Source organism: Neoarius graeffei, chromosome 7 (assembly GCF_027579695.1).
Source record: "Neoarius graeffei isolate fNeoGra1 chromosome 7, fNeoGra1.pri, whole genome shotgun sequence".
Lineage (NCBI taxonomy): Eukaryota > Metazoa > Chordata > Actinopteri > Siluriformes > Ariidae > Neoarius > Neoarius graeffei.
In genome coordinates this window covers 80,888,052-80,910,697 of record NC_083575.1, presented here as the reverse complement: position 1 = coordinate 80,910,697, position 22,646 = coordinate 80,888,052, and the positions used below count along the sequence as shown (strand labels likewise).

The 22,646-nt window shown below is 41.6% G+C and overlaps 1 protein-coding gene across 1 annotated transcript in view; it reads right to left on the bottom strand.

Moving 5' to 3' along the window:
- Positions 1 to 21,154, bottom strand: part of LOC132889716 (probable E3 ubiquitin-protein ligase HERC4) — a 48,968-nt gene extending 27,814 nt beyond the window's left edge. Inside the window, exons 1-9 of the mRNA XM_060926488.1 lie at positions 20,868 to 21,154; positions 14,602 to 14,722; positions 11,981 to 12,057; positions 9,398 to 9,619; positions 9,124 to 9,215; positions 6,880 to 7,010; positions 2,662 to 2,789; positions 2,509 to 2,582; positions 2,311 to 2,426 (exon numbers count right to left, since the gene is read on the bottom strand). Coding sequence (XP_060782471.1) covers positions 2,311 to 2,426; positions 2,509 to 2,582; positions 2,662 to 2,789; positions 6,880 to 7,010; positions 9,124 to 9,215; positions 9,398 to 9,619; positions 11,981 to 12,057; positions 14,602 to 14,722; positions 20,868 to 21,087 — 1,181 coding nt within the window. The 5' untranslated portion in view covers positions 21,088 to 21,154. The remainder of the gene's footprint in view (positions 1 to 2,310; positions 2,427 to 2,508; positions 2,583 to 2,661; positions 2,790 to 6,879; positions 7,011 to 9,123; positions 9,216 to 9,397; positions 9,620 to 11,980; positions 12,058 to 14,601; positions 14,723 to 20,867) is intronic.
- Between the last annotated feature and the right edge of the window lie 1,492 nt (positions 21,155 to 22,646).

Here is a 22,646-nt window from a genome sequence, read left to right as displayed (position 1 = left end):
TGCAAGTTATTGTGAGGTGTAGTCACTTTGCCAAGCCACTTTGCTTCAAGAAAACCCAAACTGTCACCTTCAGCTGAAAGGAAATTGGTTTGGATGGTCAGGAACAACCCGGGAACCACCATGGCACAGCCCTGCCATGAACTGGAAGCTGATGGATCACTGTCTACTGTTCAGTGAGTTTTACATCACCATGGACTAAGAGGCTGCTATCCAAGAAATAACCCCCTGCTCCAAAATCGACACCTTCAAGCTTAACTAAAGTTTGAAGCTGACCACACAGACAAAGAAAAAGCCTTCTGGAGGAAAGCTGTATGGTCAGATGAGACAAAGATTGAGTTGTTTGCCCACAATGACCACCATGTACAGAGGGACACTGTACCAGTTGGTGGTGGTGGTAGGATCATCATGCTCTGGGGCTGTTTTGCTGCCAGTGGAACTGGTTCATTGCACAAAGTGGATGGGATAATGAAGGAGTACTACCGCAGAATTCTTAAGCATCAACCATCAGAAACTTGAACATAACTTGGGACTTGGGAGTCACAACAGGACAATGAACCCAAACACGCATCAGCGCTGGTTGTGGAGGATAAAGCAGGCTAACATTAAGCTTAAAACAAGTCCTGACTTCAACACTATTGAAAACATATGGACTGTGCTTATAAGTCAATGTCAAGAAAAAAAAAAATTAATTGAACTCTACCAATTCTACCATGAAGAGCCGTGAAATATCCAACCAGAATTCTGCCAGAAGCTTGTTCATGGTAAACAAAAATGTTTGGTCAAGGTGAATCTTGCGAAGAGACATTTTACCCAAATATTAGGTGTGCTGTATATATATATATTTGACCCTGTATGTATAATTTTGACCCTGTGTTGATTTCAGAAAACCCAAAGAAAATTAAAACTTGTGCACCAAATTCTAGTGTTTTTTTAAATTAAAGATGTATGCTTTACAATCATTCTGCCACAGAAAAAGAACAGTTCAGAGAAATCAATGAAAGCCCAAATACTGCCATGACATTCATATCCAAGATGACATTCATGTCACTGTATGTAAACTTCTGACCAAACTGTAAGTCTACATTCATTTGGTCATGTTGTATTGGATTATTTTATAATTGTCTGATTGTCTATTTCTCCCAATAATATAGTTTTGCACCTCTGCTTTCATTGTTATTTCCTTTTCAACCTTGCCTAGGCTTTGTGATGCCTTTGTAATACGCTCCCAGTTTAACGTACTGGGTTTAAAATGTTCAAATGGTCTAATAAAAGCAAAATAAATGTATCCTGCAGAACAGAATTAAGTGAACAAATGAATCCGTCAACAGAGATCCGTTGAGTGAAGACATGATGTTGAGACTCGTATTTAAACACCACGAGTGACTTTTACCTCCAGTGATGAGACAGAGACTGATGTGGATGATGCTGATAATCACTTGACTTTATGTAATTCTTCAAACTATGCCAGTATTGTAGTTTTTCATAAATAGATTCAGTTATATTTGTAAAGGTAGGCATAAAAGCATACTTCAGTTCAGAAAAGTCTACACTCACTGGCCACTTTATTAGGAACACCTGCGGTTTTATGCAGTTATCTGATCAGCCAATCTCTTGACAGCAGCACAATGCATAAAATCATGTTGATACAACTCAAGAGCTTCAGTTAATGTTCACTTCAAACATCAGAATGGGAAACATTGTGATCTCAAAGTGTGACTTTCACTGTGGCATGGGTGTTGGTTTGAGCCAGATGGACTGGTTTGAGTATTTCAGAAACTGCTGATCTCCTTCCTGGGGTTTTCACACACAACAGTCTCTAGAGTTTACACAGAATGGTGTGAAAAAACAAAAAAACATTGAATTGAGTGAGCGACAGTTCTGTGGGTGAAAACGTATTGTTGATAAGAGAGGTCAGAGAAAAATGGCCAGACTGGTTCGAGCTGCCAGGAAAGATATAGTAACTCATATAATCACTCTTTACAACTGTGGTGAGCAGAAAAGCATCTCAGCATGCAACAGCAGAAGAACACACTGGGTTCCAGTCCTGCAGCCAAGAACAGGGATCTTAGAATCAAGAACAAGTTCCTATTAAAGTGGCCGGTGAGTGTATAAGAATTAAGAGGTTTCCCTACACTTTGTTATATAGTGTTTTTCGTATCATCACATACCGTATCAGCACTATGGAAGTACAAGGAAATACACAAGACCTGCTCACCCAAAAACATGGTAAAAGGGTAAGCTTACAGTATGTATCACATGTTCTCAACCCATAAGTAGTTGAGTGTGACACAATTGAACAAAATTACTCACTTTCTGATTGTCTTCCAACTATTTGATTCACACTCAGACACCCATCTGTGAATCATTTTGTCCCCTAATGTCACAATCCCCCTCCTTCGGTTCGGCTCGAAATTACGATCAGAGTTCTACAACCCAAAGGAAAAACAGGGCTGAAGACAATTGAAAAGCATTCATGAAATAATCGTGATCAATCAGATCATATCTTACCAGAGGAGAGCACAAGATAAAGGACCGATTCCCACCAGCAGTGATGCTCTCAACTGTACAGATGTTATTTGCCTCTGTGTATTAATAATTTTAATATTTGTTAATTATATGCTTGTATTCGATTTAAAATTCATACAGCAGGTTAGTGATTACCTGATGGCAGCTGGACAGGAAGTGGCACACACTGATTGGTTCTCTGCCCATTTCCCAGTTGTCCTTGTTCTCCACATCCAAATGAGTAGATTGTTTTTGATGATTCAACCAGAGCCAGAGTGTGATTCCTGAAATACATGGCAAAAATAAATAAATAAATAAATAAATAAATTAATTAATTAATTAATTAATTAATTAATTAATTATAATGAGCATGATCTACAGTATAGATGATAAGGAACTTACCAGAGTTAAATTTAATCTCCTAAAATTAAAGAAGTACTGCACATGTAACATGCACATGTGTTTTTTGAGCTGTAAGCTAAATAATATGACTGTACTTTGAAGAAACACATAAATGCTGGTGTTTACAGTACATTGAGAATATTACCATCTCATCTCATTATCTGTAGCCACTTTATCCTGTTCTACAGGGCCGCAGGCAAGCTGGAGCCTATCCCAGCTGACTACGGGCGAAAGGCGGGGTACACCCTGGACAAGTCGCCAGGTCATCACAGGGCTGACACATAGACACAGACAACCATTCACATTCACACCTACGGTCAATTTAGAGTCACCAGTTAACCTAATCTGCATGTCTTTGGACTGTGGGGGAAACTGGAGCACCCGGAGGAAACCCACGCGGACACGGGGAGAACATGCAAACTCCACACAGAAAGGCCCTTGTCGGCCACGGGGCTCGAACCCGGACCTTCTTGCTGTGAGGCGACAGCGCTAACCACTACACCACCGTGCCACCCTACATTGAGAATATCACCATTTTTATAAAAATTACCATGTTAGGCGTTGAAAATGGCTCAAAACGCCATCTACTGGTTAAAATCATTCTGAACCTCGTAAAGCCGATGCTAACATACAATCGACCGAATGATACTTTTTGACGTAATGAATGTTTATTTAAGAAAAAAGGAATGTTAATGCACTCTAATCTGAGGTGGGCGGCCTACCTCCCCCAGCCCCCGCCCTTGAGTGGGAGTCCATACTCATTTTTAAATATATGCTGATTGAGACTCCTGTCTCACACATCCACAAACCCCCACCCTGCCCTCTCCTTAGCCCCTCCCTATCCCATATCTCAGCCCTTGCCCACTTGTTAGCATTTGTCATAATTACACAGTGGGTGGAGTTAAGCTCAGAGCTGGGGGCTGAAGTTACACTTCAAGGTACTGGTTTAAATTAAAAGTAATTTCAAATTGACTGTGCAATCCAACATAGATTGTGTCATTTATGAATATTTATGCACTACACTGTATAATCCATACTACACAAAAATTAAGATATGGGCAATTCCATGTAAATGTCAACCTCACCATGCAAAAATAAAGCAGCATGTAATACATCAAAACCACTCCCAGAGATCTCACCTAGGCCTGTATTTTACAGATGTGAATAAGTTGAACCAATTTGTAACCAACCTAATATGTCACTGTCAGTCTTTCTTTCTTATAATGTAAACCCCAAGCTAAAATCAACTTTGATCATGTACAATTCTATATTATTGCCACAAGCCACAGAAATGTATGCTAAAATCCACAAAACAGCAAAACAATAGCCATCCTAAATATTATTTAAGAACTTTGATAGTTTTAGCTGATATTTAGAGTTTTTCAAAGGGTTATGGTGGTTAAATTGCTGATTTTCTAAACATATGCCATGTCTATTTCAGACGCGTCACATCCATAACGGAATTTCGTCACATCCATAACGCTGACTTTTCCTTCCGAAACTCTGCATGAAATACAAAATATTTTAAACAAAGATTTTTTAATATTCACCTTGGACCCCTCTATCAAATGGATATCTCCATTTCGACATTAGGTTTACAATTTCACAGAGTTTGATAAAAATGTACAGTCACCCAAGAAAAGTGATACTTTTTCTGTCACATCCATAACGCATCTTTTATTGGCATTTTCTGGCATGCCCTAGATGTACTATGGGAATTGTTCTTGTTCTATCACTTCTCCAGTATGGTACAGCCTTAAAATATGCAACACCTGTTTAAATACTGGGAGACAATAAAACATGCACTGGGTCATTTGTTGCCATTTTGAGTTCAAGTGTCACGTCCATAACGCTGGAATTGCTCATATACCGTATAAGAGCAATGTGCAAAGTGTTTTATTGTATGGAGCACAGTGCTGGAAAACCACAGATACTATCAGACACAAACTTGAAGTCTTCCAAAATAAATGCCTAAGACGCATATTGGGGATCTTTTGGCCAAACACCATTTCAAATGAGGACCTTCACAGAAGAACAGGAGTGGCGCCCCTGGAGAAAACTATTCCAGCCCGCAGATGGACCAAGGTTCAAAATCACTTTATTGTCCCCAAAGGGGCAATTTGTTGTGCAGTAAATAGTATACAGCTCACACACAATCACACACACACACATACACTAAAAACACTAAACAATCAATAAATAGTAATCAGTAATAATAAAAACAAAGAATCCAAAAGTATGAGTGGGAGGAAGGGGGGCATGTATTATCTATGGTTCTTCGTGGAATTTAGAAGTAAAGTGGCTATAGGTACAAAAGAATGTTTATATCTGTTGGTTTTGAATTGTGGAAGTTTGAAGCATGATCCAGATGGCAACATCTGGAATTCGGCCTGTAAGGGATGAGAATTATTTGACAAAATAGATTCAAACCTTTTTAGCATCTGCTTCTGGTAAAGTTCCTCTAGGCCTTTCTGCTTAGAACCTATAATACGGCTACTCACATTAATTATCTTAGAAAGAGAATTTTTTGGTTTACAGTAATAAACCCATACCAACAGATTAAGGAGAAGGTAACCACTGACTCAACAAAGGACCTGTAGAAAAGGGTCATCAGGGTCTTGTCCACATTAAACTTAGTTAGCTTTCTAAGTCAGTACAGGCACTGCTGCCCTTTCTTACAAAGCACACTGGTATTTGGCTCAAAACACAACTTGTCGTCAATAATAGATCCTAAATATTTGTACTCTTTAACAACCTCTATTTCCTGACCATTTATACTAGTCTTTTCAGTGTTAGTGACATTTCGCCTAAAGTCTATACACATGTCCTTAGTCTTTGAGACATTCAGTTCCAGAAAGGCTTCCTGACACCACATTATAAAATGGTCAATGACCGGACCATGTGAAGTTTCCTCATTATTCAGTAGGCTAACAATAACCTTGCTATCTAACTTAGTAGGCTTGGCCACGTATGTCAAATGACTCCCAACTCAATAACAAGGAGTGCATTAAAGTGGACGCCAGTTGGAAAAAGAAACAGAGGCTGCCCCAAAGAGACCTGGCGAAGAACAATAGAACGAGACCTAAAAGAGAGAGGACTGACTCTGGATACAGCCCCAAGTATTGCCTCAGACAGGGCCAGATGGAGAGCACGCTTCCTAACGCCTCAAGGACCACTAGGCCCAGAAGAGGATTGAGTGAGTGACACTGTATAATAATGTGTTCATTATTGCAAAATCATTTCACACTGCCGATGTTTTATATAAAAACTGTATATACACTGATCAGCTATAACATTAAAACCACTGACAGGTGAAGTGAATAGCATTGATTATCTCGTTACAATGGCACCTGTCAAGGGGTGGGATATATTAGGCAGCGAGAGAACGGTTAGTTCTTGAAGTTGATGTGTTGGAAGCAGGAAAAAATGGGCAAGCGTAAGGATCTGAGTGACTTTGACAAGGGCCAAATTGTGATGGCGAGATGACTGGGTCTGAGCATCTCCAAAATGGCACATCTTGTGAGGTGTTCCTGGTATGCAGTGGTTAGTACCAACCAGAAGTGGTCCAAGGAAGGACAACCGGTGAACCGGCGACAGGGTCATGGGTATTGAAGGCTCATTGATTTGCATGGGGCACAAAAGCTAGTCCATGTGGTCCAATCCCACAGAAGAGCTACTGAAGCACCAACTGCTGGAAAAATTAATGATGACACCTTTCTGTTTTAGCCAGCATTAACTTTTTCAGACGCTTGTACTACAGTAGCTCTTCTGTGGGATTGGACCATATGGGCTATGTGGTCTAATATATCCCACCCCTTGACAGGTGCCACTGTAATGGGATAATCAATGTTATTCATTTCACCTCTCAGTGATTTTAATGTCATGGCTGATCAGTGTATCACACATCAGATTCCAAATTGCTGACTGCAAACTCAAATTCAGTTATGACATATTAATAGACACAATACACACCTCCCACATGTGATCTGGGATACGTTTAAACCCCAGAGCCCAGTAACTACTCGAGGATGAAGTTCATCTTTTAATGAGTTATGGCCAAGCTGCCCATAACGACCTGATCCGAACGTGAAAACTGTTCCTCCCTGGAATGAAAAAAAAAAAAAATCATAGCTGCACTTGGAATGTATGTATTACAGATACAGAGTACCAACTAAAAGTGATGTTGATTAACTCCTTAAAAGTATCATAGTATCATACTATTATTAATTTATTTGCCTTAAATCATTACTCAGTAACTATTATGAATTATTCAGTAACTACTGCTTAATTAATATAAGTAAGGAATAAAACACTTGTGGGAAGACTGTTATAGGAAAATAATCAACAATGAGGTGGGGTGACGTGGCCCAGTGTGAAGCAGAGTTACGGTTCCACCCTCAAGCTGATAATTTTCCTATAACAGCAAATCCAGAAGTGATTTATTCCTTTTCGACCACAGCAACTTGCTAATGATTGTATTTCTTTTTCGTTAATTAAAGAATGACATGTCATAATTGTTATTCATCTATAATTATTCTGTGGAACATCCTGCCATGTAACTTAAAGTTACAGCTTTACTTTGCCTCACACTGGAGACTCCTTCCATAAATAAATGTTAAATAAATGTGTCCTCACAGAAAACTGTAGGAACTATCAACAATTAAGGAAGTTTTAAAAAGTCAATTTTTTTTTTCCATGGAATGTCTGACGAAAAGGTCCCGGTGTAAGCTGTTACTATTAAAACTATATGAATGTATTATAACAAGTGCATTAAAGGGGAACTGAAGGCAAATTTTTTTTATTATTAAAATTCTATTTCTCTCATTTTATTAAATATCGGAATGCATTTTTAACAGCTATTTTGTCACTGCTGTTGCAAGTTATGAGTGTTTGAAATATGCTCTGTAATATATCAGTCCATATGTCAAAGCGATGGCCTTAAACGAGATTCGTTGAGACCTGTGCGAGACATCGTAGGACGGAAGTAAAATGTACAGAGGAAATCAAAGTGACGGACATCTGCCAACGTTGTCAAAAGACGCGCTCGCCCTCTTTCGAATGCTGATGTAATCAAGCTGGAAGTTTTGTTTGTTTTGATAGCAATCAGGAAAGTTTGAAAAAAATTGTCATTTAAACTCGTTTTTGTGCAATATTTCGTTTGGAAAACAGTTTTCAAAATGGTGGCACTGACACCTGGCTGACACTTCTTCACGTTTCGAAGTCCCGCACAAGTCTCATGACGATCGTGCGGATAAGCGACGCCTGCCGTGGACCAAACGAACTAAATTCAACACGGCTAAAAACCGAATAGGCCGATAAGTATAATATTTAATTGCAATTAGTTGCAAATATGAGTCACGATATAAGGTTACTAAGACTGAAAACATAATTGAATAACACGTTAATTAAGAAATAAAGAAAGTTTAAAAATGACTTCAGTTCCCCTTTAACATAAACCTGTGTATTCTTTTGCAGCTGGAACTACTGTATGCACCGATGTTACAGAAAACTAATCAACAGTTTCTGATCAATCAGATTTGAGAATTCAAAAGTGGTGTGGTATATTTAACAGTTATTCCACAAAATCGAGTCGTACATGAGCTGATAGCTGATGGGGCACGTAGAACTGAGTTGGCTATAAGTCATGTACGTCAAGATTGAGTGAAATAACTGTTTTATTCTATCCACGGTCACTGGATTTTGAGAAACAGAGCATTTTTATTTTTATTTTTTGCAAATTCGATAAATAAAAACTTTATACAAAACGTCCAACAAAATCATTTCGGCTTAGAATGTAAACAAACTGCCGAAATGACAGTCGCAATTTGTGAAAAATGCTATAATAATAATTCTTGAAAAATAAAAAAAGATATGCTCTTCCCATCAAATACTTTCATTCCATATTTTGTTGCTTTTTTGTATTTTTTGGGGATTTTGTTTTCGAGTAGCGTTTTTATTTTGTCCTCGGTTGGTTCAGCAACATGCACCGCCATTTTGTTTTTCTCTATTCATGGTATATGAGCTGATAGTCTAATAGTAGAGTAGCCAATCAGAGCACACAAATGCTTATATCCAGTAAATATGGATAGAATAAAGGATGGTATAAGATTGAAGAAAGTTAAGCTTCTAAACTCTTGATAGATCCTCGGGGGTTAAAAGAACAATATTTCTATGTGGTGAAGAGTATAAAGTACATCATTCATTCTATAATGATACCTTTGACAAAGTAGCGGTGTGTTCCTCTCCACATGAGATGGAAATCGTTTTCTTTTGGCTCAGATTGTTCACACAGGTTGGAACGTACATGTCTGTGACAAGAAGATAGATAGTCATTAGAAGATTGTTTTAAATGTGCTTTTGGGTGTAGTATCTACTCAATTTGTTCCACCTCATCGAAGGGTAAGAGGTTGAATCTGGAATTATGTTTATCATTTTTCTTCAACTTGGTCAACATCAATAATACAATGGGATTTTAATAAAATCAGCACACCTTTCGTATGACCCAGGCCCAGCTGCCCAGCGCTGTTCCTGCCCCAGCCGAACACGGTTCCGGAGAGAGACAGGGCGAAGCTGTGGTCTCCTCCAGCGCCGATCTGAGCCAATGGGATCCCACACAGAGTCTTGAGGTGCTGAGGAGCCTGAGAGCTCGGCTCATGTTTCCCCAAACCCAGCTGACCGTGCGAGTTCTGACCCCATGTGAACAACTGACCGTCTGACAGGATGAGAAGACAACATTCAGTTCAACACATCCCATAATACCATGCCAGCTGGTCTCTACAGCAAGTTTAACATCATTTCCAATTTCATGATTGAAGGTTCTCAAAATAATGTTTGTCAAAAGGTTAGTGTGTATACAGTGAAAGATGTTTACACTGTAAATATGAGATTATACAGACATACAAGTTAAAAAATTAAAATTATTAATGAGTTTAAAACGAGGGCGGCACGGTGGTGTAGTGGTTAGCGCTGTCGCCTCACAGCAAGAGGGTCCTGGGTTCGAGCCCCGTGGCCGGCGAGGGCCTTTCTGTGCAGAGTTTGCATGTTCTCCCCGTGTCCGCGTGGGTTTCCTCCGGGTGCTCCGGTTTCCCCCACAGTCCAAAGACATGCAGGTTAGGTTAACTGGCGACTCTAAATTGACCGTGAGTGTGAATGTGAGTGTGAATGGTTGTCTGTGTCTATGTGTCAGCCCTGTGATGACCTGGCGACTTGTCCAGGGTGTACCCCGCCTTTCACCCGTAGTCAGCTGGGGTAGGCTCCAGCTTGCCTGCGACCCTGTAGAAGGATAAAGCGGCTACAGATAATGAGATGAGATGAGTTTAAAACGACGTTAGTCTTTTGTTTCAGTTTTGCACTTTTACTTCATGCTTTATGATCCTTCCATTCTCTGGTCAAACTAACCCACAGAACAGTATTTTTTAACACTTTTTTTTTAGCTTCATTGGAGAAATTGACTATAACACCATCTAGAAACTAAGAACAGGGAACAAACAGCATTTTGCAAAAATTGTAATAGGTTTTGTTGACCCAAACAGAACATAAAGGTTACCCTTACATATATAAGAAAAGTTTTTGTCCATATACAGTACTGTGCAAAAAAGTCCTAGGCCTCCTTTTTTCATATAAACTTTGTTACAGATTTCTATTTTATGACTTCTACCTTATCGAGTCGGGACAAAAACATTTTAGAGTCCAAACGTTCGCTTTCCAGCACAAAATTAAATGCTATGGGGAAAAAAAAAGTTTGTACCTGAGCAGCATGTTACATAAGAGACCGCTTACTTTTCAGATTAAAAAAGAAAACATAATGAAGGCTACTGGGTTTTGGTGCAAAATGAAGACGCGAGTGTGACAGTCAAAGTGTCCAGAAGAACTGTGGCTGGTTCTGTAAGATGCTCAGTAAAACCTACAGCTCATTTCCGCATAAAACTGCACTCACTGTACCTGAGACGACTATTTTTTTTAAAACAAAGGGTTGTCTCACACCAAATATTGACTTTGTTATATTGATTTATTACGGCTTACTGCTTGCTGTTTATCTCATCTCATCTCATCTCATCTCATCTCATCTCATTATCTCTAGCCGCTTTATCCTGTTCTACAGGGTCGCAGGCAAGCTGGAGCCTATCCCAGCTGACTACGGGCGAAAGGCGGGGTACACCCTGGACAAGTCGCCAGGTCATCACAGAGCTGACACATAGACACAGACAACCATTCACACTCACATTCACACCTACAGTCAATTTAGAGTCACCAGTTAACCTAACCTGCATGTCTTTGGACTGTGGGGGAAACCGGAGCACCCGGAGGAAACCCACGCGGACATGAGGAGAACATGCAAACTCCACACAGAAAGACCCTCGTCGGCGACAGCGCTAACCACTACACCACCGTGCCGCCCGCTTACTGTTTAAAATATTATTTAAAGTTGAAACATTTAATTTCATTATTTTTAAGTCATTTTTGGTCTATAGCATTTCTTTACATGTGCCTAAGACTTTTGCACAGTACTGTAAATCTGCGTGTTCAATTTTCATACAGAACAGGAATGTTGTTTAACTCCACCTTAAATGTACACTGTAAAACACAACTAAATCATTGTGGCAGCGGGAAGGTGAGTGGTCGAATCGCTACACCTGTTGTCAATTAACGTGTGTTTGTGTGTCTCTTGTAGTGATGGTGCCCCATGAAAGGAGTGAGAGGAATAGAGGAATGGAGATTTTGGACCAGAACATGACGGTGTCTGTGTGTGTGTGTATATCTGAATGTCCGTGTGTGTCCCAAACATAAAGATTTGTGCTGAAAAGCCAATTAAACTGAATTTGAAGCTAATAACAGCCTGCCGTACTTCTGTGCTCCACCTACATCTGGGCAGTTTCTACAGTCATCTACATGGAAATGAAAGTTATTTAGTGCACTGTATTTAACTGAGCTTTTACCCGTAAAGGGTGGCTCTTAGTATGAGTCAGAGAATGCGATTTTAAGCATTTGAACATTCGTTCAATCATAGTTTTACCCTGCTTGAATGTTTAATTATCATTTACTCTGAAGAGTGATGAAAATATCCAGGAAATACCGTTTGTCAGTGCCATGAAGTGATGATCTCCACATGCAACCTGAATGACAGTTTTATTGCTGAGCTCTTTGATGGACCTGTGACCAATCAATCAATCAATCAATCAATCAATCAATCAATCAATCAATCAATCAATCAATCAACTATACAATCATCTAACAGTAATCACTGTATTTTAGTATTACTAATACTGATCATCGATTTTAGAAAACATGGACAGTGTGGCTCCAATTCTATAGAAATTAAGCCAAAATACCTTTGCCAGAGTCTGCGCAGTAAAGACAAAAGTCAAAGGCAGCTACACCGATTCCTTTGGTAGTCCCACCCCCTTCTCCCAATATACAGTGGTAGAAATGATCAAGCAAATACAGTCACAGTCTCAAATTCTTTACTCCATCTATCCAGAGAGCTTAAATAGTTTCAGTTGGAGATATTTCATTCATACGGATGTGTCTAGGGAGGAGGACATTTATCACAGGAACTGGAAATTCACATTCACATGACATTGATATGACTAGCGTTGTCCATTCATCCTACTGGTGAGTTAATAACTCAGTATTTGGGACATATGGTTTATCTGAGTGCACCACCGGCGCGGGAACCGGGGGTGCGGGGGGTGCGGCAGCACCCCCTGGTGGTGGACCCTCAAAACTGACATGAACATAAAACAAAACTTACGTGAAAATATATTTGTTTATTTATTTGTTTTCATTTGGCTCTGCTGATTTTATATGTCATGTTTTAGATGTAGGATGATGAGGGCTACATTTTAGTTATTTAAAAAAGGATTTAATTAAAACTTATAACTTAATATGTAGCCTAGTGGACCATCAGAATTTTTTTTGTCGTGACGTTGACGTTCAGCTTTTCAGCGCGCGAAATTACAACAGGAAGCGAGTACGAGTCGACTGTCTGTAGAGAAGAGTAAGAGTTAGTTAGTTAGTTGATACTTAATAGTTACTATGTCTCAGAAGAGAACCGTGTGGATTTAAGTGGAATAATTGCGAGAAGTCATATGACCAAGACAGCGTTTTAAGGTAAGGCCATTTGGTTATTAATTTTGCCCGCTGTGTCGTGTTCACTTGAGCCTATTTGGTATGCCTTGAACAAGTGCAGGTGTTGCTAGCATTGTGCTTTGAAGTTGACTCAGATGTAACTACAGTCTTAAAAAATGTTCGTTTAAAACGGTGTGCATGCTCATCATGTTTTACTTTTACTTTTCTTAATGGAGAGTGTGAAATACCGCTGCATCACTTTTATGAGTGATTTTTGCAATAGAACACTAAGTTAGTGTCACTAACCCATAGGATGAGTGGGTTCATGGATTTCGGTCTGTTGATTGAGAGAACCATGGTGTTTGTGTTGTTCCAGCGAGAGTGTTGTTCTGTTTCATGTGTGTGTGTGTGTGTGTGTGTGTGCGCGTGCGTGCGACTAACTACTGTATTTGAAATGCACACTCGCTTGACTGGATCTGGGTATGTAAGGCTGTAATCGGGTGGAATCCGCGTCTCCTTCAGTTTATCTAGAGCAGATGTAAAACCTGCGACTGTTAAACCACAGCTGTGCGCTTCTGCTTCTAAAATAACCTGTCCTTCGTAATCGTGTTAACTGAGAATTGTCATTGACAGAGAGGCTTCAGATTCTTCCGTCATCACTCAAAAAAAAAAAAACGTCGTTTTTACGGATTAGGCCTATAAGTAGTAGGCAGTTTAACGAAATATTGCAATTGCAAGCTTAAAAGGACTTCGGACGCCTGATTGGTTAAAATGCAGGAAATTGCATCTAAGAAATACAACATTTTCTGGGGGAGGACCCCCAGACCCCCCTTCAAAAAAATGTCCCAGGTCACGTCACAGCACCCCCTGCCGACAATGTCTTCCTGCGCCGCTGGAGTGCACTGTACGCTAACTAGCCTACTTATAAAATCCATACTAATGTTATTGGTAATGTTTTTGTGTGTGTTCACTCATAAACAAATGGCTTTTGTGCAAATTTCAGTAGCTGGCTGGATGTTGTTAATACTGAAATAATACAGCGATCAAGGTTGCTACATGGTTAGGTAGCTAGTGTGTCAGTGATTAAACTAGACTCTTCCTATTAAACATTTTGATGTTTCAAACATTTTTAATAGAAATGGCAAACAATTTGCATCAGTGCATGCGTCCAGAAAAGTTCAAATAAGTAGGTCTATGAAGGTAAATTCTGCGGTGAAGTTTGCTGACTGGCTATAGCCGGTCTCTTCTGGGAAAGCTGTCAATCACGTCATTCCTAAGTGTATCCATGCGTTCTTACTTTATAGGAGAATAATGTTTTAAAAACTAATTTCTCTGGGAAAATATAAAATGTGCAGATATCAGCATTGGGAAAACTAACTGTTCAGATTAGACACTGTGAATGGAAAGAGAGTTTAGGTGAGAAAAGTGACATGAGGGGGAGGCTATTTTGTCATTGAAAAACAGAGGGATGGGTGGGGCAAAAATTGTACTTCAGGGAACCAGCAGGGGCAGGAGATCTGTGGTGGCTTCACTTTTCAGAGATGACACTGTCCATGTTTTCTACAGTCGATGGTACTGATAATAATAATAATAATAATAATAATAATAATAATAATAATAATATACCTGCAAAAATTTGATTTCTCCAAAGAAAGTACTCTGCCTCCATATTCCAGAAGGACAGCATCAGCGTCACCACAGATAATCAGTCTGATTTTGTTTTTGTTTTTCTTCTGGTCTAATAGTTCTGTTAAAAAAAAAAAAAAAAAAAATAAATAAATAAATAATATGGAGAATTAAGGTAAATTGGGACAGCAAAACAAGCAGCATTTGTTTTCTGGTATGTTAGTACATGAAAGTGAAAACTTTTATATAATGTTTGATATAAAACTTTTAACAAACGTATAAAACTGTCATGACTTATACATTACACATATCTCTGATGCACTACTGTAATAAAATAAACATGTACTTATGTCTAAAAAAAATTTAATAAAGCACACAAGCATTAACCTAAGCTGCTTTTGCCCTCTAATAATCCAACCCAAAGTATGATCGCTTACTGAACAGCAGAGGCAATTCTAGAGTCTGTTGTGGCCCCAAGCAAAAATTTCCAGGGGGCCCTTCTGACCAGTGTTCATCACCAATATGTTATAAATAATCTGACACCAACAAAAAATTTATGAAACCAAAGTTTTTTAAATTCCAAATGTGAAAATACAATGGTAAGGAACAATAAAAGCAATAAAAAACAAAATAAATAAGCCCTCGGGCCCTGACTCTCGGGGGGCCCCTGGGCCAGGGGGCCCCAAGCAGTTGCCTGCCTTGCCTGCTCACAAGCTGCGCGTCTGGTTTTAGAGTGAGGGCTTCATTATTCACAAACTCTCTTAACTGCACTTATATCCATTTGTCTCCTGAATACATGACACTTATTAAACTCAACTCAACTCTATTTATATAGCACTTTAAAACAACCGTAGTTGAAAACAAGGTGCTGTACATAAAAGACATAAAACAATTAAAAGCAATGAAATAAATAAAAACAGACAGTCAAACAGTTGTTTCATTGTTTTTAAAAGCAATTAGAAACAATAAAACAATAAATAAAAGCAAACCATAAAACACTAAAACAAGAGCAGAGTCTCATGCGGAGTTAAAAGCCAAGGAGTAAAAATGGGTTTTAAGACTAGTTTTAAAAATGGACAGTGAGGAAGCTTGCCTAATGTGCAATGGTAGCTCGTTCCATAATTTTGGAGCAGCAGTGGAGAAAGCTCTGTCCCCTCTGAGCTTCCGTTTGGACCTCGGTACCTCCAGGAGCAGCAAGTCAGCTGACCTGAGGCACCGAGCAGGAGCGTAGGGTTGAAGGAGCTCAGAGAGGTGGTGGTCGTGGTGGGGAGACCATTTAAAGACTTAAAAACAAATAAAAGAATCTTAAAATGGACTCTAAAGTGCACAGGCAGCCAGTGGAGGGAGGCCAGGATGGGAGTTATGTGCTCCCTCTTACGTGCTCCAGTTAGGAGGCGAGCAGCTGCATTTTGCACCAGCTGGAGACGTGCGAGGGAGGACTGGCTAACCCCAAAATAAAGTGCATTACAGTAATCCAGCCGAGATGTTATGAAGGCATGGATTACTGTCTCAAAATGTGTTTGTGCAAGGAAAGGCTTCACCTTTGCCAGCTGCCTAATTTGAAAGAAGCTAGACTTCACTACGGAACTAATTTGCCGATCCAATTTAAAATCACTGTCCATCTTAAAACCCAAGTTTGTGACTGTTGGCTTTACATAGTCTGCCAACCCAAATCAACGGGCAAGGGTTCACAAGAGCCGCTGGGGCCAAACACCATCACTTCTGTTTTATTTTCATTAAAATTTAAAAAGTTCAAGGCCATCCAGGCCTTGATGTCTTCGAGACATGACAGAAGTGGTGTGAGGGAGAAAGCATTTTTTTTCTTCAGTGGCACATATATTTGACTATTGTCTGCGTAACAATGAAAGGAGATGCCATGTTTTCTCAGGATGGAGCCCAGGGGCAATAAATACAAAGAAAAAAGCAGCGGCCCTAAAATGGACCCCTGTGGAACCCCATACAACAGTGGAGCAGAACTGGACTCCAAATTTCCAAGGCTTACACTCATGCTTCTGTCAGCCAGATATGATTTTAACCATTCCAGAGCAGTACCATGAATACCCACTAGGCGGTGTAACCGAGCCACTAAGATATTGTGGTCCACGTTGTCAAAGGCCGCAGTTAGGGCCTCTGCATGCTCTTGCGACAAGGCTTTCGCAGATAGCTTTTCGCAGACAGTTGTAATTTATCGTTGAGCAGAGAGTAATAGGCGTGCGCGATGTTCTTCACCACCACAATGCAAGGGGGCGCGAAGTCGCGAAATCGCTAGGAGTAGTTGGTGGGTGTGGTTAGTGGAGTGTTTATCCTCCGGTTACTTATAATGACTAGAACTGGAGTCGTATAGATGTACGTACCTCCTCACTTCCTCGATCAACCGCTCTTCGTGCTGCTCCATCTTCGCTCGTGTTTTTAAAAATGCCGGTCGTGAAAACAAACCAAACCGGGAAAGTAGGGAAGCGGAAGCGCGTGTACAGCAGATATAGAGTGGACCAATCAGAGCCCTCTTGTTTGCGACGCTGTCTGCGAGGCTTCTGCGGTGGTCACAATTTTTGGGAGGTGCGCGCAGAGTGTCTGCAAAGGGGGGGGGGGCTACGCAGACGCCATCTGTGACACCATCTGCGAGGACTGCGTTGTCAGCATAAATTGGCCTTTAGGTCCAACAGAACAAGAATTACATGGTCACCAGAGTCATTAGCCGTGAGGATGTCATTAAAAACCCTTAATAGAGCTGACTCTGTGCTATGCAGAGTTTTAAAACCGGACTGAAAGACCTCCAGGACACCATGCTTGTCTAAAAATGACTTCAACTGAGCATGAACAACTTTCTCCAAGATTTCTGAAATAAAAGGCAGCTTAGAGATGGGTCTGAAATTGGCCAGCACACTACGATCAAGGCCAGGTTTCTTAAGTAGTGGTTGCACCACTGCATGTTTAAAACTCAGAGGGACAACACCAGAAGACAGACTGCTGTTTATGATAGCCAGGACTGACTGCCCTATACTAGGAAAAACCTCTTTAAAGAGACGAGGAGAGACAGCGTCACAGGGAGAACCTGAAGGCTTAATATGGCCGACCAGATCTTCTAAAAATGACAGAGACACAGGCTCAAATTTATCAAGAACTACAGAACAAGGAGCAGAGTCCGAGGGGTCCGATGCAGGAGCTGAAATGAGAGCCCTAGCAGTAGCAACCTTATCAATAAAAAAGTGGAGGAAGCTATTGCACATTTCAGGAGATGCCTCCACGCTGACCGGCTGTGGGGCATTAAGAACAGTGTCAATGGTCTTAAATAGCACTCGTGGGCTTTGACGATTGGACTCAATGATATTTGACAGGTATTGTCTTTTGGTCTCCTTAATGGTGTTCTGGTAGCATCGCCAGCAGCTTTTTAGGATTTGGAAGGAAACCTCCAGCCTGTCCTTCTTCCACTTTCGCTCAGCTCCGCGGCACTCCCGCCTAGCCGCGCGAGTTTCCTCATTGAACCACGGCTCAGATTTAGTTTTGGACTGCACAGTTTTTATTGGAGCCACAGAGTCCAATATGGTACGGCAGGAGGAATGAAACCAGGAGCTGAGCTCCTCTGTGTTAACAGAGGCAGGACAGTCACAGAGCTGATCAAAAGCAACAGAGAACTGACCAGCAGTTTTAACCTCAGCACTGGAAAAGGCAACTTCAAACAACACAGGCATATGATCAGAAATCACACTGTCACAGATCTCCAAGTTACACACAGATAGACCATAAGAGAGGACAAGATCTAATGTCCTTGTACATGTGTGGGACCAGACACACACTGCACCAAATTAAATGACTCAATAAGGCCTAAAAACTCCTTCACCAACAGCTTTTCAGGACAACACACGTGAATATTAAAGTCCCCGAGAAAAAGGGCATGGTCATACTTAGGCATAATTTCAGCCAGAAGAGCAGAAAAGTCATTCACGAAGTCCTTGTTGTATTTGGGGGGTCGGTAGATGACGGCGCACAGCACCAGGTCCGAACGACCCACCTCAAAGTCACCTCAAAGCTGGAGGGTGGGGATGAAACGGTGCACTGTTTACATTTAAAATCATTTTTGTAAACTGTCGCCGTTCCCCCTCCACGACCCGACATCCGCGGGGAGTTGAAGTAAAAACAGTCAGCGGGTAAAAGTTGGACCAGAGCGCTGCACCCACTGGCACCGATCCAGGTCTCTGTCACACACAGGGGCGCAGATACGTTTTTTGAACTGGGGGGGACAAAGCTGCCAGCAAACCAACCCCACCCCCAACATGTGTTGTGCGAGGAATATATATAACTAGGAGCTGTCCCCGATATGCCTGTCAAACTTGTTGTGGGTAACCATAGCAACCAAGCTTGAGCTTGCAACCTGTGCAGTCTGCGCAGCTCAACCAACCGAATATCAGTCTTTGTTTTGTTTTATGTGAGTTGTTGCAACTATGTATGTACTGCTGTGCACCTCAATAAACCGAATGGTAATTAGTCTTTTGATTTTTCCGTGAGGTTTGCCTTATGCAAAGAAAGACAGCATAGACGTTTTTTCCTCCCTATAAGTGGGGGGGACCGAACGAGGTGAATTCAAATCTGGGTGGGACGAATCCCACCCGTCCCACCCTCTATCTGTGCCCGTGGTCACACAGCCAGGTCACGGGAGCTGAAGAAATCCTCAGGAGGAAAGTTTTGTTCACCAGGGGTCTAGCGTTTACCAAGCCAATCCTGGTGAGAGCTGGAGCCTGTGGTCCGGTGGATCGGGGAGCCCAGGGCAGCGTCCTCAGGAGCCGGTGGTTTACCCCGCGCTGAGACAGCCGAAGAGGGCAGCGGCGTCGGGGCTGGAGTCCATCAAAAACGCCGGCGACAGGTACCAGGCAGGCATCGATTGGGTCCAGGAAGCACCGGGGCACCGCAGAAGGAGGGAATAACTCATGTCCTGTCCGGAAAGTGGACGAAGAGCGTGCCAGATAAAGTTTCAGCTTCACCAGCCGGCCGCCGCGTCTACCGCGGCGACGTGGACGCTTCCGCCGAAAAGGTAAGGCCAAGGCTCAGCACAGGTGAACTGCGGTAATGCAATTTTCAGAAAACAATTTGATTTGTTTTTTAAAGAATTTTCTAATCGGACTATATATCACCATAAATTGTGTATGATTTCAGCATGTGATTATTAAAAAATGGTACAGTGAAATGACTTGAAAATCAACACAAAGGTATCTGGGGCCATGTAGAACAAGAATCTGGTGGAATTCTCAGAAAACAATTTGATATATTTTATTTTTAATGATTTTTCCAATCGGGCGGCACGGTGGTGTAGTGGTTAGCGCTGTCGCCTCACAGCAAGAAGGTCCGGGTTCGAGCCCCATGGCTGGCGAGGGCCTTTCTGTGTGGAGTTTGCATGTTCTCCCCGTGTCCGTGTGGGTTTCCTCCGGGTGCTCCGGTTTCCCTCACAGTCCAAAGACATGCAGGTTAGGTTAACTGGTGACTCTAAATTGACCGTAGGTGTGAATGTGAGTGTGAATGGTTGTCTGTGTCTATGTGTCAGCCCTGTAATGACCTGGTGACTTGTCCAGGGTGTACCCCGCCTTTCGCCCGTAGTCAGCTGGGATAGGCTCCAGCTTGCCTGTGACCCTGTAGAACAGGATAAAGCGGCTAGAGATAATGAGATGAGATTTTTCCAATTTTTTGAAATCATACATTGTGTATGATTTCAGCATGCTATTGTTCGAAAATGGTACAGTGAAATAACTTGAAATTAACCATAGAGGTAGCTGGAGACATGTAGAGAAAGCCTCATGTGAAATTCTCAGAAAACAATTTGATTTGTTTTTTAATGGATTTTCTAATCCAACTATGCACTGCACAATGTGTATCACGAAGCCGCTCATACGCTCTACCGTAAATTCTGATGTAGACGGGCACTAGATTTTAAACCGCCGATGGCGTTACCGCAGTGACATTTTGTCGGATAATCAAGAGCGACTCGCGATCATACACCAGCAGAGACTCGATCTGTTTAATGCCGATGGTTAAAAACAATAAAAACACCAAACATTGCAGGAGCAGCAGACGGCCAGCCACACACACTGGCGCCGTCTCACCTTCCTTCCTATTAAAGACGATAAAGCTGAAAGAAGTTAGAAATTTAAAATTGACCTGCACTCTCCATAAAGAACAAATAAAAATCATGAAACCATACACTCATGATATGTGTGTGTGTGTGTGTAGCAGGTTCCTGTATGTCTGCAATACTGGTTTAATTTCTGAGAAATACATACTCAGTTTTCCAGACTTGGCATGCTCTGTGGTGCTCAGTCTCATGACAGATGCGTTTCCATCCCCGCGGATAAATCCCACAACACTCTTCCCAGGAGACACATCTCTGATCCTGGATTTGGGAGACAGGTATGCAATGCCAGTGTCGGTGAATTTCACGCTGTCAGCCTTCACTAAACCAAACCCGTCCGGTTTTACAGCTTCTCCCCAGTAACACAACATGATGGAGGTGCAGAGTCTGTTCTGTTCTCTTCAGCAGACTCATGGCTTATATCCTCCCTGCCTGGGTTTATACCTCACTGACAGAGAAACGAAAGCGAAAGCGAAAGTGAAACTTAACTCACAGACGTGGTTGTGTGGATTCACAGGAAACAGAAAGCTATTGCATGGTGTGTGTGTGTGTGTGTGTGTGTGTGTACTCTAAGTAAGTAGGGGGGGTTGTTATTTTAAGAATTTTGACTTTTCCATTACCCCCCTAGAAATATGGAGATGGTCCATCTATGTGGGAAAATGTCAAATTTTATTAAATTGAACCTTGCTAACCCCCTTGTACATACCCTCTGAAAGTTTCCATTCTTACAATATGACAAAATACATTATAGTGCTGTTTGATATTAGAATGCTGCTTTTTTTTTTAAAAATGTGTTTTAAAGTTATCGAACCTCTTCAGGTATGCCACTAGGTATGACTACAACATTTTCAGTGCAGATGATGATTATTTTAAGGTAATAAGCTTAGTGGTGGGCGGCACGGTGGTATAGTGGTTAGCGCTGTCGCCTCACAGCAAGAAGGTCCGGGTTCGAGCCCCATGGCCGGCGAGGGCCTTTCTGTGCGGAGTTTGCATGTTCTCCCCGTGTCCGCGTGGGTTTCCTCCGGGTGCTCCGGTTTCCCCCACAGTCCAAAGACATGCAGGTTAGGTTAACTGGTGACTCTAAATTGACCGTAGGTGTGAATGTGAGTGTGAATGGTTGTCTGTGTCTATGTGTCAGCTCTGTGATGACCTGGCGACTTGTCCAGGGTGTACCCCGCCTTTCGCCCGTAGTCAGCTGGGATAGGCTCCAGCTTGCCTGCGACCCTGTAGAACAGGATAAAGCGGCTACAGATAATGAGATGAGATGAGATGAGAAGCTTAGTGGTAAGTAACCTTACATTCAAGTAAATTAAAGATATGGTAATTCTGCTCTTTTTAAGCAAGTTTTAAAGTTATTGATGAATGTCACACTCTTCAGTAATACCTCAAATATGAACTATTTTTAAGCACAGAGGATAATTACTTAAGGTTACTAATTTAGTTTTAAGAACCAGTATGCACAAATGATTCATATCTGAATTATATCTCCCAATGCATTAAATAGTCATTATTTGTATTCTTGCAGGGCGGCACGGTGGTGTAGTGGTTAGCGCTGTCGCCTCACAGCAAGAAGGTCCTGGGTTCGAGCCCCGGGGCCGGCGAGGGCCTTTCTGTGCGGAGTTTGCATGTTCTCCCCGTGTCCGCGTGGGTTTCCTCCGGGTGCTCCGGTTTCCCCCACAGTCCAAAGACATGCAGGTTAGGTTAACTGGTGACTCTAAATTGACCGTAGGTGTGAATGTGAGTGTGAATGGTTGTCTGTGTCTATGTGTCGGCCCTGTGATGACCTGGCGACTTGTCCAGGGTGTACCCCGCCTTTCGCCCGTAGTCAGCTGGGATAGGCTCCAGCTTGCCTGCGACCCTGTAGAAGGATAAAGTGGCTAGAGATAATGAATGAATGAATGAATGTATTCTTGCAGGTAAATAATGGCTT